The 19,387-nt window shown below is 42.8% G+C and overlaps 1 protein-coding gene across 1 annotated transcript; it reads right to left on the bottom strand.

Moving 5' to 3' along the window:
• Window positions 1–2,110: 2,110 nt before the first annotated feature.
• LOC146196352 (uncharacterized) lies at window positions 2,111–4,946 on the bottom strand. The gene is made up of 3 exons (XM_084598178.1): window positions 4,904–4,946; window positions 3,882–4,494; window positions 2,111–2,242 (listed from the first exon to the last, which is right to left on the bottom strand). Coding segments are annotated over exons 1-3 (618 nt in total). The 5' UTR covers window positions 4,907–4,946; the 3' UTR covers window positions 2,111–2,240.
• Between the last annotated feature and the right edge of the window lie 14,441 nt (window positions 4,947–19,387).

Raw genomic sequence — 19,387 nt, 5'->3', positions numbered from 1 at the left:
GCGGGCGCGCTTGAGAAGACATGTGTACACCGTAAAGAAGAAGCCTTTCAGAGCCAAGTGCATCGCCTGGAACAAGCTGGACAATCAGCGCATCTCCTAATTGTTCTTGCGGGTAGCAAGCCTAAACTATCACGAAAGGGGCCCACCACAATTAATGTCGAACAAAGGTAGAGGCAGCTGTGATACCATACGTACATGCGGTGTCACACAAACTGAAAAAAAAAGAAAAGAAAATCGACCGGGGATTGATTTTTCTTCTCGGCCCCAAAGAAACTGCATCAGTTGTGAAAAGGTGTAAATTCCGACACCGAACGTGAGCCAGACTGAGTGACGATGCATCGTCCGCGTCTAGCAGATTGCGAAAAAGATATGGTGCATTCGATTGCCCTCTCATGCGGCAATACCTACATAGGCTTCACAGGGAGGTGCCTTAACACAGTATTGCAAGAATATAAAAGAACCTTAAGAGACTCAAACTCCGGGGAACTTGCTTTACATTGTAGCCAATGTGAGGGCTGCACCCTGCTCTTGAAAGTACAGCTATTCTTCGCAAGTGCCAGGATACCACCGCAAGGGAGGCTCTGGGAATCTCAAAACGTGCACAAAAATGTGTTAGTAACCGCTCTGCTCACCTTAGTAAAAAATAAATAATGTCATTTCTGAACGCTAATGATAAGATGAAAGATTGGAGGAACTGGAGACAATGACGATAATAGTGCCCCGGGTGCATGATGTGTTGTGTTGGTTCTTCGTTTTGTTGTTTTGAACCTATAGGGTCTATATAATCTGGTTGATGGCAATAAAGGACAGTTCTTAGCACTTGTGCTTTCGTTTAAAAAAATGATTAATAATACTGTCTTTACCCATAAAGTGCCAATCTTGAAGTTGTTGACCCTATGAAAAACAGGCAGCTGAAATATATCACTCAAGCGCGATTTACACAGATTTATTTGCCAGTCCAAAAAAGAACCGTCTGGGTAGCAGCTCGGAGTGCACCTATCTTACGCCTACGGCGCATAAAGAGGCTTGCAAAATTTAGCGGAGCTTTTCTTAGACATGCACCTTGAGCTGCACAAGCGGAATCGCTGTAACGTGAAAGCTTTTGAGTCTTGAGAATTTCTTTTACGGCTGGATACTAAAACTGCTTTCCAAATGGCACATTGCTGTGTGGATGGCTACAATTAAATATGCTTGCCAGATTTTCAAATTCACACTTTGCTCCTAAAGCAAAATTAGTAAACATATGTATTTTGTGTTTCCGAATATAAAACTCTTGAGAACGAAAGCATACTCGTGACAAGCCCGCTCGAGTGCAAAGATAATTCCATTGGTTTCAATGGGATAGGACACCCCATCATTCATAATAGATTGGCTAAGTTGGGGAACCTGGTACAGTGGTTTCGTATGTAGCCTCCGTGGTTATCTTCAGTATGCGCATTTGACGACTGCGGGGACAACCGATCAGGCTCCTCTCCTCACATGACACGTCTTCAACCACGGTTCGATATTCGGTGTCTGAGTCCACTATATACAAGTAACACACGTATGCATCTCGCTAGCCAGAAAAGATTACACAAAAACATCACAGTGTGCTTTTTTATGTATTCATGTACCGGGTGCTACTTAACTTCAATACGTCCTTCAATACGTCAAGAGCACATATACGAGCCTAAAATTTGCCAAGCTATTCTTCGCGATTGCAAAAAAAAAAAAAAACATGCGCTCATTTTCACTACCGCTATTACGATCTTTTTGTTGAGCTTGCAAATGTACTCTAGAATGCCACATCTATGCATGCGCTCTAGCATCTGGCAGGCATGTAGCATCCATTCGGATCAGTTGACAATTATATATTTTACAGTTCCTTTGGTGCATATATACGTGGCCGATGATGAGCACTTATGTGAAAACAAGAATGACAGCATTGATTTAGATGCTTTTAACTTACCGTTGGTACTGCAAGACTGCAAAAAGAAACTTGCGCAAATAAGCACTTGGCCGCGTCTTGTATGCCTGTGAATAATTACTACATACAAATATGCGTTCTGCAGTAAAATCAGTCTATCTACTGATAGATGCATTGCAAAAAAAGGCACACTCAAAAAGTTGGAAGTGTGTAAGAATCCACCAATCAGTGTTTTTTTCTTTTATTACTCCAGAAATCTGGAGGAGATGTGTAAAAATGAAAGAGACGTTGGCATCTTCGGCACGATGGTGATATATACAGGTGATAAGAGCGCCTCTGCAAGAGAAATGAAAGCAGCAGAGGTCAGCGTCAAGGCAGAAAGAGAGTACCCTAATTATCAGGGCCATATCAGTACATACCTACTCACTACCTTAGTGGGCGCCACTGTAAGTTTTGACAGGTGTAAAAAAATGTGTACAACTTCTCAAAAGTTTAAAGCACCCGGTTGTTCTATACGCTTGTAGTGTAAAGGGAGACAAACGGAAAAATTTGCGCCTGTCTTTGTTGAAGGAACACATTTCTAATTTGGAAGGTATATTTTTGTGCGTTGAATATTTTGTTAACAAGGAACTCTTAAAAAATATATGCCAGACATCATGGTCGGAAGTACACAGAATTCTTTGGTACCACAAAGAGAAATGCACCTCTGAAGTAATGATTTGCATTTTACACTGGGTGTTCACTGTTACGCGAGCTTTTAGTTTTACATCTTACCACAATAAAATAATGTATTTCTTTGGCTCGTTGAAAGAAAACAATATAATTCCTGGTACGTTTGGAATTAAGAATGTTGCAATTAAGCTTATCAGCCCCCCGAAAGCAGTTTTGTAGATACTGTGACGCTCACTTAAACAGTAGATTAAGTCACACAAGGATGTGACTTCTGAAAGTCCAGGTTCGTTCCAAAAATATTTTATATCTTCAGGTCTTATGTGAAGAACCCTGTCTGTGATTTAAAGAAGGCTGTTTCAATGTCGCATACGCGTTTTGTCCTAAGGCAAAATTCGACACATCATGCAGCTTCCAAGATGGGAAACAAATATCACACAGCCGGAAATGGCCAGCTCTGGCGCATTTTCAGAATGTGGTTATTTTGATTTCATTTTTCGTGAAACATTCTGACCGCGTGGAAAAAACTGCAAGTAAATTTAAAATGGACTAGAAAAATATGAATACTTTTATGCTTAAAGCGATACAGTATGTAACTGAAATTACAGATAAATTCATCGAACATAAATTTCAATATTTGATACTTACCAATCAATAAGAATGAGATGAACTCATATAAACATCTCCTGGGCAGCAGAAATAAGTTCATTTGGGACGCAGTTTACGTAGCGAAAAATTAAAACATTTAAATCTGCTGGATAAATTTACTGCGCTATAAATTCCCACCAAGGTAATGACTGCAATCACTGTAATCGCAAAGGTACACTGAGTGAAGAGCCACTTTAAACAAAATGGCTCAAAATGGATCATTTTAGCCAGCATTCACCACGATTTCAGCGATACCTGTCTATGGCCAACTTTATGTTCTGCTTCAGATGATTAAAAACGGAAGGCTTTTTTTTTCTTTTGTTTAATCCTATACATTTCCTTCGGGTTTCTTAGTTTGAATTGGAAGAAGGTATGGTAATTTACGCATTCATGAAAGTTTACAGACTACTCAGAAGTATTGTTAAAATTTCTCGGTCGCTCTTCAAACCTTTATGTAATCAGCACACTGCTCTGGGCAACCCTAACGCGCTTTCACATTATAAAACAATCGGAGAACAATAACCTGCTTAGCTCTGGACTTTAGCGAGACTCTTTTCTCTTCACTTGTTTCCTCACTATCTTTGGACAGTAAAATGATGTTCTGTTATTGGATCCGCAGCAATTACATCCGACTGAGTAAACAGCGAAGAATACGTACACTTCTTTCTTCGCAGAAGGGTGTTGTAGTCCAGAGCAGAGCCGAGACCATATCCGTAGTTCAGGCCGTAAATACCAAGGCCATGGCCATAGCCGAGGTTTCCGATGCCATAACCAAGTGTTCCAACCCCATAGCCGTAGGATGGGGCTGCAGGCGCGAGAGTAGCGACGGCGGGTGCAGCGTGGTGCACGGTGGTAGACGCAACAGCTGGTGCAGCTATCACGTGCGCAGCTGGGGTAGCAACATGGTAGGAAGTGGCCACCTTGGTCACCGCTGGTGGAGCAGCGACAACGGGGGTATGAGCAATAGTGGTGAGAGCCGGCGCTGCGTGGACAGTGGCGACGGGAGCCACAGCATGATGTGCAGCGACGATAGGTGCGGCGGCGACGAGTGGGCTGGGAGCGAGTGTGGCCACAGGGCCAACGGGAAGTAGAGCATAACCAGAGGTGGCCAGTGGTGCGTATCCGATACTGTGGGCGAAGCCTGTCAGGCCGGAATAGCCGATGCCATGCTCCACGCCAAAGTGGCTGATGCCGTAGCCAAGGCCGTACCCAGCGCCAATGTAGCCAGCAAGTGAGGAACTGGCCAGTGCGAGAAAGACGCACGCGCGAAACTGGGAAAGAAAGGGGGAAGCGGCAGATTGTTTAGGAATAATTTTTCTTCACTCAGAACTGGACAGGACGAGAAATAGATAACAATAATAAAGAGAGCTATAGAAGCTATGATTTTAAACACACTCACAAGTTCGTAAATACGTGAATAGTTCTAACGCAGAAGTACGTATTTGTTTGCATGAATAAAAGTCCGAATTTATAACTAAAGATTTCACAATGTCGCATAATAGTTCAGGTGTTCCTTCAGGCAGAAGCGTTTTGTTTTCTCGTATATCCGAAATGCTATAAAAAACCTGTTGTAATTATATACCTTCTTTTACAATAGTTAGCGACCAGCCAAAGCACCGAGTTGAAAGTAAATTCGCAACAAATTTCTTTTAGATTAGTCGCAAGAAAACCATCACTTACCATGGCTGGCTACCTCAGAGCTTCTGTCGGTTCAACTGCTACGCGCCCTTGATCTCTACTGGGTTTTATAGGATCCGCTTACATTGGCAGAGTCACCCGACTTCACCTGCGCAAAATAAGTAAAATAAACCCGCACTGCCATAATCGCAAGGGAAGACACATCTTCTTTGCGTATTGAAAAAGACAGGTGGAACAGCGCGCGTTCTGCACTTCAATTAGACAAGCAGGGAATAAGAAAGAGCAGAGGGTGCTTGTTGAAATATATGGACCACGTGATAAATATACCACGCTGAGTTTGCCTGGCAACAGAGGGAACCTGTCCTCTGAAAGCGAATCCTGCTAGCGAGTGAGAATTGAGGTCTTCTTATTTTTGCTACGCTCGCATAGCGCAACATCGCTGCGTCGTGACGTGTAAAAAAAAAGTCGTAAATTTCTTCGTCATCGAAGGTTAAAGTCAGGGGAAACGCCTGATTGCGCACTAACACTTAATTTTTCAACCCGCTCGTACACCTACGCATGCCCTGCATCACTGCCTATGTGATACGTGCCTTGTGTATGATTGGTAAGAACCCTCGGTCATACTGAATCCTATCTATGTAACCTCTGAGTTCAGCTTACAGGATTAGCTGTTTTGGTGGCCTCACTGTTATTAAATGGAGGCTTATTCTGTTATGTATGCCATTTGAAGCGATGTGACTTGAAGGCCATTTAAGTTTGTAAACTTCAGAGCATCAAGGTCACTGTGAGATAAAGCTCGGGTTTATTGCGGCCCACGAATGTATTTTATGTATATAAACTTTGATTCCAAACTTGTAAACAGGTGATCAGGTGCGAAAGCATATCCATGAAAAAGAGGGTAATTTGAGAGGAAGCAAATAGGGTTCCAGGCTGCATATCACAAACTGGCTGATAAGAAAATGAAGTTGGGATTCGCCATAAAACTAAAAACAGAATTTGCGACAACAGTAGAAGAGAGCGCTTTGCTTTAAACTCACATGACATAGATACGAGCTTTTAAACACATTCATATTAACGTAGCCTATATAATAATGAACCTCGTTCAAAGTAAATCAAAGAGGCTTTCTTATGATACAGAGATATAATGCTTAAACTAGTTTCAGTGCAAACATTTTACCTTGAACTTTTCTTACCGAAGGACGATCACTCTTAAATAGGTTAAAGGCTCAAAATTTATTTGCAACCAGTATTTGCAAGGAGGCCAGAGAAAAAGCTGCATAAACAGCTTGACAGGTCCCGACTTACTTTTTACAAAGGAGCATTGACGACTACAAAAGTAGGTTAGTAGAGGAAATAGATATTGTACGTTTATATGCTGAACAAGAAAATGAACGATGAATACACCTGCTCCCTGTTACACACATTATACAAAAGGAATACCCAAGCGGATTAGGGGGTGGAGATAATCAAGCAATGAAGGGACGCGAGTAGGCAAAATGGCAATAGCTACCAGAACTACAGTTTGAAGGTTTCGCGAAGTTACTTGAACGTTATTGATGGCAGAACAAGATTATCACGGCAGTACAGTCCGTTTAAGCGTGCCAGGAACGTGTGCTGCATCATTGGCTGGCCACAATTTTTGTTCTAACCCAGCGAGTTTATTCAGGGTGCGATCATTTCTCATTTTTGCAAGTTTTTATTTATAGCACAGCCTATGGTTATATATTGGTTTTATTAATATAATATTATGCGTCTGAAAAGAGACCAGCGATGGGATAAAAATATGGGACTTACATACGAACCGTTTTTTTTTGGTAAAGCAGTAACTTTGTTTATATTTTCATTTGTTGTCGCCCATACGAGGCATCGGTAGCTAATTTTACACGAGAATAAACTGTTTTAAAGTGGTATGTTAACAGAAATGTAAATTAAAAGCAATGACGCCGAACACCAGCTGTCCTAGAAAGCTTACTAATTAAGTAAAGGAATTTAGTGGAAATTAAGAAGAAGAAATGGACATGGGCAGGACATGTAGTGCGAAGAGAGGATAACCGATGGTCGCTGAGGGTAACGAACTGGATTCCAAGGGAAGGAAAGTGTAGCAGGGGGCGGCAGAAAGTTAGGTGGGCGGATGAGATTAAGAAGTTCGCAGGGAACAAGTGGATGCAGCTATCACAGGACCGGGTTAAGTGGAGAAATATGGGAGAGGCCTTCGCCCTGCAGTGGGTATAATCAGGCTGATGATGATGATGGTGATGATGATGATGAAAGGATATCGGGTCGACGCTTGGCCAAAGTCCCGACGCGTTAAACCGTACGTCGTTTGCGGATATTTTAATAAAGTTATTCAAACCTAACTATCTATGGTCGTTCTACGACATACCGTCTGTAAAGTATACACAGTGTTTCGTTAGGTGAAAATGGTCTAGCTATAACTGAGCTCCTGTTGCGTGCGGAAGCGCATCGGTACGCATCATTTCACTTAGTTTAGCTTTGTTTCAGTTGGGTGTCCCTTTAGTTTTCTCAGCTATCTGTATTTCCGTACTCTTGTAAGCAATTTGTTCCTACCAACTTACCCATATATCAGCGTTACTAGTTCCCAGCTTCTAAACCTAAAGATTATGAAACACGAAAAAGCAGAGATGACAGGGCTTCTGACAATACATTGCAATTCGAAACAGGTAGCGCAGGGGTGCCACATTTTGCAGGGCCGAGACTTGCAAGAAGTCAATTTCTTCTTCCACGCAGGGACGCAATCATCCCCACATCTTTCCCTAATTTCAGTGCTTAAATAAACGTTTTCTCGTGCTCCTCCGCCCCGCACTCTTTTATGCTTTGTAGCCGTAACAGGCTTCCTTGTTCTGTTATTGTTAAGACGGTTTCATCGGACAAGCTCGGTGCATGGATCAAACAATGGTCCGAACAAAGCCAGCCTGAGATGACGTGAGCGTTGGCAGTTTCTTCACCGTTACCATGCTGGAAAAGAAGCTCCGCACACAAAATAGTTGTATTTTTAGTGATTTGCCGGCAAAGGCCTCCAGGATTTTCTACTCTCGAGAGATGGTTCCGAGCGAGGATCAAAAGTTTCTCTAAATTCGCAACATGAGCGATACCCTTGGTGTTTTCGCGTGGTGTGTCGTCACGTATTATCGCCACATGCCATTAGAGATTTATATTTCCCATTGAAAGCACTGAAAAATGGATACAAAAACACTAGAAAACATGGGTCACTCTAAAATACAAATGATAATCCAATTTCTATACGCTGAAATCCGGATATTTTCCCACCACCCAAAATGCGAATAGAAGCAAACAGCCTAGAAGACATGAGAAGGAGGTTTAGTCAATTACTACAGAAAGGTAAAGCACGTAATAAACCACATCTGTTTTGTTTGCCGCTTTTGAGCCACTACGCGAAAGGGGAACAACGTAAATCGCACCTTCTGTACATCCTTGGTGTCTTGTTTGTCCAACCACACACAAAATTATGTATGTTATATATGCCTTCAGGTCAGTGTTAATGTACCACCAGCGGATCGGGCCTATAGCACAGCCTATGCGCCTCGGAAATGAACGATTGAGAGGTAAAGTAGGAGCATGAAAGCTGTGGCGAGCGGGTGGTGTGGTGGGATCCAATCCTGACTCCGGTGGGATCCAATCCTGACTTTTAGGGCCGTGGCCACCCCTTTGAGTGCTTCCTATTGCAGTACGGGGCATCTCTGTGTACTAAAACAAGGCATAACTAACGGAATTATTTCTAATCGGTGTCCCGAACTTACTGCGTAAAGGGTAGGGAGGACATCTTCAAATCAACGTTCTAGGGAAAGACATAGATGGAACAAAAAATGCGAAAAGCAAGGCACTTAATGTAAGCACATTGGCAAGACTGTGTAGGAGCGAGAAGCACGAAAAGGAGAATTCTATTTATTTCACAGCGCAGTGATCAACAGACATGCCAGCGAACATAAGAAAATCAAATGGCCAAGATACAGGTATGGTGTCGAGGTGAGTAGGTATGCTGGCCGACAAAATTAGCACGCGGCCTTTTTTGATGACACAATGGTGGTACTGCTGACGAAATTACGGTTCGTGCCCACTTACCGCGGTCTTCATCATTGTGCCTGAACGAAGACAATCCGCCTGAGTGATTTTTATGGGCTCAAGAACATGTTGGGCGTTTACCCGCCAAGAAAAAAATATCGGAGGCCTGTATATATTAAAGCTGCGGCTTGGTGTATCAATTTCGTTCAGCTAGGCCGTGGTAAGTGCAGTATCGTGTCCCCTGAGTACAGTTTCTTATGTACTGCAGGTCAAATGCCTGCGGACGGAAATTGCCTCTAGATCTTTTAGCAAATGTATGCACAATCATCTGCATGTGTGCCTTGTGTTTTTAACGTATGCTTAGTACAACTACACAATGAAAATACATCTCGTAATTAGAAAATGATCCGTATATAAAGTCACTTATGTTTAAAAAATGTGCAATTTAACTAGAGCAAATGAGCAGGGTTTCGAAGGAAAGTAAAGTACGAATACTAGAGGGTTACCAGCACTATAAAGGGAAATCAAAGACATGCATGTGCTTGTAGGATAGGCTTTATTTTCTTTGTGATTTATCCGCGGTCAAACACTTTTTGCGGGGAGAAAGCCTTGCAGCATATAAAAAGTAAAAGTGACGATACATGAAAGCTTACTGATGTGGTGTGTAGTGCACACATGCGATCTCAATAGGGCTACCTTAGCCCTGAGAAAACTATATATGGAAATCAGGCAAACTCAGATATACTTACCTACCTACCTGACTGCTGCTATTGCTTACTTCCGTACTTACCTCAATTACTGTCTTTTACTTTGCACTTTTATTGGCAGGCAATCAGTATCTACTTTAGATGTCGTGTCCAGTGATAGTCAACGAAATAGCTAACGATGCGGACCGAAATTGGCGTGAACGGTATTTCTGTTGTAATCGCGGTGAGCACCAGGCGCCTCCTACCCGAGGAGGCGTATGAGGGGAAAATATTTATTCATACACTGAAATGATTTAGGTTATGCCGTTGAGTGAAAGTCCCTACTACAGAACACCATTGGGTTAGGTCTGGGTAGAGAACAGTAGCGTCATTTTTGTTATCGTGAAACAGAGGCGCGCGCAACTAAGCTTTGAGACACAGTATGCGGAAAGTAGGATACCACATGAGCAAACAACTACTAACTCGTAAATCTCTTTTCTATTTGATAAAAAAGAGCTTGAGGGGACGGCAGTGTTTTAAATAAAGCCTCTGAAAGCATGAACAGAAATTACAAGGAAATATATTTAGCAGCACTCCAGAAGCAGGCTGTACGCTCATGGGAGCTTTAATACCTTTATTGACTGTGAGCTACACTCACTGAAGGTATTTGAAAACATGTGTGTTTAAATTTGCTGAGCTTTTATCAATGCTGCGGGCGTACGACATGTGTATTTACAGTTATTTTTTTCTTGCTTATCTATCCCTGTAGATTGCCTTTCGTTGATACAGAGGGCCAGTGACACTACCATAAGGGTAGCTGTAAAACAAACCTACCACCCCCCCCCCCCCCCCCCAACACACAAAACCATCAATAGAATGGTTTAAACAACTCGGCGTACTCAACACATTTGATGAGCTCAGGTAGGGGGTATTATTGAGTCGAAAGCACCGCCTAACAACGGAGGATGGTAGGGAAATCCTTTCGTGACTGGGGCTACGGCAGTCACTAATGTCTATAATGAAGACAAGTCCCTAATGCTAACACCCGAAAGAGAAATGGTTCAAGTGAATCCCATACGCAGACACTTGCACACCGAACGGCAGAAAGGTATAAAGAACGCCAGAGTAGAAGCTCTGGAAACCAACTGTCCAAAGACATGGAAGCGGACGTGGAAATCAGGCCTATGCCGAGTCAGGCATGTTCCCAATACCTGCACTCGACAGTGAAATAGAGGCCAGATATTCGGGCTTCGATCAATACTAAGTATCGTGCGGAAGTAGAATCACTGGCCATAACCATCAACAAAAGCCTCTAGACGAAAGGGATCAGTCATCGAACGTAGTAAAGGACTCTCAAGAAGCCTGATAAGATTAGCTTTTCAGGAAACCTCATGGAAAGGTGAACACGCCTTTCAATACACTCTCCTACTCACACGACATAACACGGACATTTGAAAGAAAAGACCTTGGCGGAAGCGAGGTTGCCAATTATCTATAACCCATGCTAGCACAAAATGCATGGATTACCATCCTACCCCATCCAACCCGTGGACGGTATGGTGACTGGCTACAACACATTAGGTTAGATAGACGACATATCTCACTACCACACAAACAGCTATCCTCCTCGGGCGCTACAGACGGCAGGAGATTAGAGACTAATACATTTCCTAATCTTCACATTTTACACGATTAGCCTCCCAGAATACCCAAGTTACTGTCCTTGATGCAGAGTAAGCTTGTTGTAAATTTGCAGGGTCGAAGCGGAGTACCAGAGCAAGATGACCAGCGTGGCAGGCTTCTCCTTCTGAACAGCCCGTGCCGAGCTTGCGCTCCGAGCACGCGCTGTACATCTTTATTTTCCTCTAGCACGGGCTGGTAACGCTGATCTCAGCGCCTCCGCTTCATAGCGTCGGCGGGCGCTATAAGCTCTATTTTCTACCATCACTGTTGGGAATGCCAGCACAAACCGGATAGAAAATTAGAAGTCCTACAGTCGACAGACAAGCACATGGAGCCGGCCCATATCACCTGCAATCTGCACCAGCGACCTTTGATTATTCGGCTAATCTGCGAGTGAGCTGCCGCCAAAGGAACACTGGAGTAGGGGCTCCAACCATTTATCTCTATGAATTATTATCTTTAATAAATTTTTCTCTTTCTTTCTCTCTCTCTCTCATTATTGCTTATCAATTTGCATCAATACATGCAATGAATATTTAACAATAATCTCCACTAGTGAATACTTTGTAGTGCTATCAATCAATAATTATCATAGTTATCACTGTCAGGCCGGGCCTTTCAATGTCTCTATTTATTTATTAGATACCTGCTTCATCTCCCACAGGCATCAAAGCTCGGTGTCGCTTCAAATGTAGTAGAAAAATATCATGGCCTTAGGCTGAAGGAAAGCTTTGTTTCGAATAGCCTTATGAGCATTCGGCGACAACGCCGCTGTGTGGACGCAACGGCAGCCAGGGAGTCTCCGACTTCTCAAGAAATATTTTTGGCTCTTGTAACAGACTTGTGGCCCGAGCACATGTATAAAATAGTTGCTGCACCGGAGCGCCTCGCTGAAAACCACTCTCCAAGTGAACCGAGTACTGAGCTATGATACGATCAATGGCTGTACGCTGCCTTTGAAGGGAAAATCAAGCACGAGTTAATAGACTACACAACTTAATTTAATCTACACGACTTACTTAAAGTTAAGGACGGCCCCATTCTATGCCGCACGGCAAGTCTTGGAATAAAAAAAAATAAAGGAATGTCTTTTCTGTGCAAATTTTTCTGTGCAAATTTCTGTGCAAATTTAGTTTGATTTGGTTTGTGGAGTTTAAAGTCAAAGCACCTCAGGTTATGAGAGAGGTCGTAGTGGAGGGCTTCGGAACTTTCTTCCTCCTGGGTTCTTCAATGTGCTGTGACATTGCACAGTAGACCCCTTGGGTTTCGCCACCATCAAAAAATGGCCCCTGTGCCCGGAATTCGATCCGGCATCCTTGCCTGCAGCAGTCGAGCGCCGTAACCACTGCGCCACCACGGTCGGCCTCAAAATAATGAGGCATGCTCAAAAACGCATCTCTGAAACAAAACCTAAATATGTGATCACAGAAAAAAAAAAAAGATGCTTGAACCGACAGGCGATAAAATAGTGTTAAGAAATGCAATGCTTCTCAGGGGCTCGGAATGCAAAGATGCCCAGAGTTCTCTTAGTGCGACTTCTTGTTGTACGAGGAGCGCACTTCTGTATTTGGCCCGATTAGTATTCAGCTGCCTTATCCGGAAATGGAGACCAACTTGGCGCAGTGCTAATCAGCGATATTTCTCTCTCACAGCTTGATGCATTGCCAAATTGCTCCTTTGGTTGCGGAAAAGGCCATTCCTTTGTGCAAACAAAATTCAGCTGGCAGGCCATTGATAATATCTCACCATCTTGGCTACAGACATCATCCATTAATCTAGCTTATATAAAAATAAAAGCCGTACAGAAGCGCGCCTTCATAGCAGACATCTTGGTGTGCTTGCAAGAAGTGCATGGTAGACTTGGTTCACCCTGGCACTGCCTATCTCTGTTTTTGGATAATGTATGTTCTCCAGAACCAAAAGCATGCAAAATTTTCAGCGGTGCTTTAGCTTGCCTCAACACAAATACACTGCGGGAGCAAAATTTGGTAGTTGCTTATGTAAGTGTTTTTTCATTTTGCTTTACTTTCCGTCGTCTTGCTTTGTTTAGTTAAGTATTTAACGTGTGCTTGAGACACTTATTACGGTGAAGGAGGCTTAAATAAGGCCATTAGTGCACTTTGTCAAAGAATGTGAAGCCAGTGAAGACGGTGGCACTTGAAGTGCAGCTGCAAGACTAGCTATTCAGCACGTGTAGAAACCGGCTACAGAGCCGGCAGAGTTGTACCGCTCAGTCCATTTTGGTTTACGGGGACATAGCTTACTCCTAAGCATAAGTACCATGTCCCTGTCTCCATGTACAAAGCTGTTTTCTACAACCTACACAAAAACGTACGTACAAAGAAAAGGCATTTTTGTAGCTACAAGAAGATGCCGCCTTTGTGAAGTCCAAAAAGGATTGCGCCTTGATTCAATATTTGCAAAAATGCAGTACTGTTCTGTAATGCGCTTTGCAACAGACATTTGAAAACAGGCTTAATTTGACACCAAGCTCTACAGAATATCTCACCGCATTATCATTTGTTGTTGATGCGATAGACATGTTCTTTCCCATTTGCGTCTATACTCTCTGGAGAAGGCGCAATAGTGCACAGCGAAATCTGCTGTTTCAGAAAAAGAACACTTAACATTAATAATTGTTCACCTAAAAGAAGTGTATGTCCGAGCTAAGCTTGAACTGGGGTAGCACTCCCTCGTATCGGCGTCTACTTCAGTGCCTATTTTGTTTTTAGTGTTGCTTAGATTTGCCGAATTCTTCACTTCTTTGATTTTATATTGCTTTAGTAATAGTATGTGCAACGTTTGGGCATATAAAACATTGCTTACTGTAGAAAATACTGTGATGAAACACAAAGCGAGGAAGACAAACTGTTTAACCCAACGGCCTGCGAAGCTGATCCCTGTCTCGGAGTTGGTTGGAAGTAAATTTCTGCAGGTATTTATTTTGAGCGTCTGCTCTCAAGAGGCCTCGCAGCCACTCGGGCAAAGCCCAAGGATGCAGGTATTAATGCTTCTGTTTTGACAAATAAGCAAATTTATAGAACAAGCCAAGTAATTCTCTGCAAAAGAAATGCTTTTCAGGAAACAGGGGTTTATGAACTGATTTTTTGGCGAATCGAAAGGTAGCACCATGGTTACTATATCCGCAGCTTTCGCTCGGGACTCTTGTTCTCTTTTTCGATTTATTCGGAAAAACTGCCCCCTCTAGCACTACCTTACTTGCTAGAGCAAGGTAGGAGAGAATTCCAATACATTATTTTGTTGCACATTGGAAGATAGACCGTTCCCGTGAATATGTCCGTAACTGGCTGCTACACAATACCGCAAATTTCTCTCGTAAATAAATGTGACTATTCAGAAAGTTATAATTATTCTCTTTCTGTGGTTTTCAAAATTTTACCTTCACACAATAATGTTCCCCGGTTTGTAGATTTCAGCTACCTCACATTTCAAGAAATCTCCGCCCTGTATATCGGTGAAGATATTTATCTCACTCAAGAGAGGTCGTGACTTAATAGATGTAAGCCATGATAACATTTCAATAGATCTGACCAGAGCAAATCAGCGGTTGCTCCTCACGCTCTAGAAGTATGCAAGCTGATTTGCAACTTCGCCTCCTTCGATATAGGCATTGTCGTTCTGTTCACTACCCTAATTAGATTGCTTTTTGGTAAATTTTGTTTTACAGCTGAAAGCTTCGTCGGAATTAATCATTCGATGTCAAGTATGCATTGGGCTCTGACCACTAAACTTTATAGGAATCAAGAAAATATGTTATATGGTCAGATTTTTGCATATGAAAATTTGAAGCGATGCAGTCTACAATATTACGTCCATGCAAGCTAAGCAGAATGTGTATTGCCACCACCAGTCGAAAGTAGCGCCTGCAGTTTGAAGTCAAAAATAAAATACTGTTGTCATTAAGCTTCAGTTCTACAAATTAACAAGCTACAGTGAAGAGAAATCAAGGTCAGCACAGGCACCCTTAAATATTAGGACATACGTCCTTATTAGTCGCCCCACTGTAATAAAGACGAACTTCTGAAACTACTTGCCTAAATTCCGTGCTCTCCTGGTATTTGTAGATATTCTTCTGTATGTTATTCGGGCAGCAATTGTAGCCTTGCTACTTCGGAATTTAGCATATTCACTGCCTAATACAAGGTCGCCCTCGCCTTCAACACAGGAGACGCATAGGCGCATTGCTCGCGCCGCTACCAGATAAGATTCCCCAAGTCACAACATTCCGTGGCTGCAGTGTCGCAAGTCGAATCTCGAAAATAATCATGAGGGTATACAAATTTTTTTGTCATATATTTCTAACATAAATCATTCCACTAATTAACTCTGACAATTCCTCTGGGCTTCGTAGATCCTTAGGACCTTAGAACTGCAGAACGGGAGGTGGCAGGATTGGGCTCGTTACCTGACGGGTTGCTAGTCAGGCTAACTTAGGTCACACTGGAATGGGGTACAAGCGCAGATTATTTGACAGAGGTTGGAGCCTCCAGGCCTTCTTCGTTGGAGGAGCGAACGGAGGCGAAAGAAAGCCCTGCGACAGCTGCTGAACCTAATGTGTCAAAAACATTTGTCGTGTCCGGGCTACTAAACAGTTGAACTGATCCGGCACACGAAGCTAGAAAAATCTATCAGAAAATGACTCATATGCGCTTTCTGGCCTGGGCCACCACAAGCCAGAACAAGAGTCCAGTGAGAGATAACATAAGCTTGCTCGGCTACCCTACAGATTCTGAGCGACGCTCAGTTTTGAGACAGCAGCAAATTCGCTATACTTTGCTACTGGCCGCTTAGAATTAGTAGCGTGATATTGTATGGTGTGGTAAATGTAAGGAGCTTCGCCACTAACTAGTGAATTAGTTGTGTAAATTGTAAACGCCGGTTTACGCATTGCTAAAGGGCCTCTTTCGAGGACCATTTGCCTTTTCGTTTTTTAGTTGCATCAGGGGATAACTGAGAACATAAACGCACTGTAGACAGAAAAAAAAAAACACCTTTTTACGTAATGGTATTTTGTGGAAAAAAACTTATTCCTTTATTTTTTGGTGGTGTCTGCATTCACTATTTTTGAGGTCCTACATGTGGAAGCAGTGCAGTGGATCTTTCAGTAGTAATCTATTGAATTTCAGATTAGCAGTGAACGAACACGATAATTCTTGAAGCACTTGAGAAGGCCAGCCCATTTAAGCAAAATAAAAATTTGGGGGCATTTACTCAGAGCCTTTAAGACGTACTATGCTGCGCCAGCGCACCTTATTCCTGTCTCATGCTCCCCTTTGCGCATCGCCTGCCGTAATGGTGCAGTGGTTAGGGCGCTCGACTATTATGAACAAACATGCGGGATCTGATCCCGGCCACGGCAGCTATTTTTCGATTGAGGCGAAAAGTAAGACGCCGGTGTCCTGTACAATGTCAGTGCACGGTAAAAAAAAATTCAAGTGGTCGAAATTTTTGTGTCCCTCCATTACTGCGTGTCTCATAGCATAAGTCGCTTTGGGATTTTAAACACCATAGACCAAACCCTTGCACATCATTGTTTGCTTAGAGCATGGTCCAAAGTTAGATAAAATGAGACTGCGCTACAGGCGCGCTTTGCAAAGCACTCCCGAGAGAGCCGCCGACAAGCGATCGTATAAAGCACATGCGCGGCAAGCACGACACGGTGCCACCCATTCTCTCCAGTTGTGGGCGGCAGCGCTTTGCCACGTTGCACGTTCCCTAGAACAGTGTACCATACCGTACATGCACTTCACTACACTTAGTCAGTAGTCCCTTATTTGTGCCTATATCTGACACGTACTCTTTAGCAAGCATAGATAAGCCACCTCATCATATATATGAACATCGTAGAACACGTTTTGAAACAATGAAACCTCATTACATAGGCGAAGGATTTTTAAAACACCGTGAAATGTAGGGGGTACAAGGCCGGAGCACGGCCTATAGAGTGCAAACAAGAAACTTCCTATAATAATTTTACGATTTAGGAGAGAACCAATAGACAGGGCAGATAGGTAAAAGTTTGCGAATGACTTGAAGAAAAATTGCGACAAGCTATGCCACATCCTTTTGGAACTAATAAATTATTAAAGTGCCTCGACAAATGATCATTGAAAAGACCTATATACCCCTGGAAAACCAGCTATCCGCTGGGTGTTTGTCGTAATCATGAAAGATTCTCGTGTTATCCGACTGGCTGCCGTACAGGTTACATTCCCTCTTGAATACTGCCGCTTCAATTAAACAATTATTTTAAGCTGAAGGAAATCCTCACACAGCACGATAAACGAATTTCGCCCTACAGCAGAGGACCGAAATGCCCCGTCTGTTCACAAAAATAGCATGCGCGGGCGCCGGCGTATTGACCGGCTTAAGTTCAGAGCATAAAAAAATCCTACTTTTGAGGAGCGCAGTGTTCCGGCTGTATCACTCCAACAGATATTAGATTTTGATCACTTCCATCCAAAAAGAAGCATTTCACATACGTGCATTGTCAAGTCTCTTATTTTCGGCATATTGTAACTATATTGTTCACTACGCAGCTAGTGTTCGTAATTCAGTTATGTCTAGGCTCCCATTTCTAGGCCAATCGATAAAAATCTACCAGGAAGCGTTCTACGATGAATGGAAGTGTGAAAGGGCCTAAAAGAGAAAAATTATTACTGTTTTTGATTTCGGCACTTGCACTCAAGAAAAGTGTTTGCCTGACTTACTGACCAATTCCGATAAAAATACACAACCAAAATAAAATCTCGAACACTTTCTTTAATCTTCATGTGTTACTGTAACCATTCAGAGAAGAGACCTGCAAGTACGTAGGCAACAAACAAATGCTCATATTTATGCCTGCGGTGCTGCCTGATAAAGATAGGAGATAAAAATAAAACATCATAGTTGCGCTATGAGCGAGTTATCCCAAGATCATATAATCTTATGGCCGTAAGAAAATTTCTAAATTCTAGTTTGTGATGCCCACTTTATTAGTTTGGGTGGAATGTGTTGCTCGTTTCGTTTTCAGAACAAAGCAGCGCCGTCAGGAGTATGTTCCGCTGTATACGCCCACTGATTCAATAAAAGCACACTATCAGAATCGGTAGAAAAATGTAGTTATGCTAGCGAGAGTTCTTCTCCACAGTTTTGCAATTCAGAGCAGCACGAGTAGAGCCTCCTCATAAGAGAGAGTATCGCGTGTGTGTAGGAGTCACCACACAAAGAGCGCGGTAGAACTTAGATCGATGAGGACGAAAAAAAAAAACAAAAAAAAAATCAAAACAGGCACATGCGCACGGTCTCTTAATATTGAGATGTATTTTGACATCGAAAATTTGCTGCAGCTGGGAACTGCTTTCGTGATGATGGAGCGGCTAGAACGGAGGGAGCGCTGCTACTAACACGAATTCAAGGTGTTCAGGCGGTTCGCCAGTACGAGATTGCTGGCTTTAGGGCGCTTAGCGTGTTTGTTTTCGATCAGTTTGTTTCAACCAGTTAGGAGGGTTTGAGCCATTATATAGGTTGTGGATATACGCCACTATGAGGCGAAGCTTTGGAGCCAGCTGTATAGTCATGCACTACGTTGGGAAAACAAGGCGCGCGGAGCAAAAAGGACATGCTAAACTACTGATATCATGGAAAGTGCTCAGACTGCGCAACTCAAGATGGAAAATTACAATAAAACTTATCAATAAAGCTAAATACTGAACCTTTGCTGATTCACAATTTATGTAAACTGAATTACGTCATCTGCGGCATTTATAAGCGACACACGACATCGGTACTTAAAAATCGTGTTCAAATTTCATACCAGACTCGATATACCGGTTTACTGCACAGGCTGAACCGGCATGAAACAGAGCGGATCTCAGATTTCGGATTTTCCTGCATAAATTCACGACCCCTGGCAGGAAATAAATTTCGCTCAGCTATAAAACAACAGGACTGAGCTTAAACAAAAAGCAAAACATGGATAAAAAATGAGAAGGGTTTAACGCTACTGAACAGAATATGAAGCGAAAGCATTAGCTGCAGGTGACCAAGTGTTGTTGTTCTTCTTTTCTTCTTCGTGGCTGTTCAAGGTCATTTCTGGTTTGTGGTTAGTGGG

The sequence above is a fragment of the Amblyomma maculatum genome, chromosome 3, assembly GCF_055883805.1.
Source record: "Amblyomma maculatum isolate TAMU_Amacu chromosome 3, ASM5588380v1, whole genome shotgun sequence".
Lineage (NCBI taxonomy): Eukaryota > Metazoa > Arthropoda > Arachnida > Ixodida > Ixodidae > Amblyomma > Amblyomma maculatum.
Note: the sequence above shows the minus strand (reverse complement) of the source record. Positions and strands in the feature narration are given on the sequence as shown.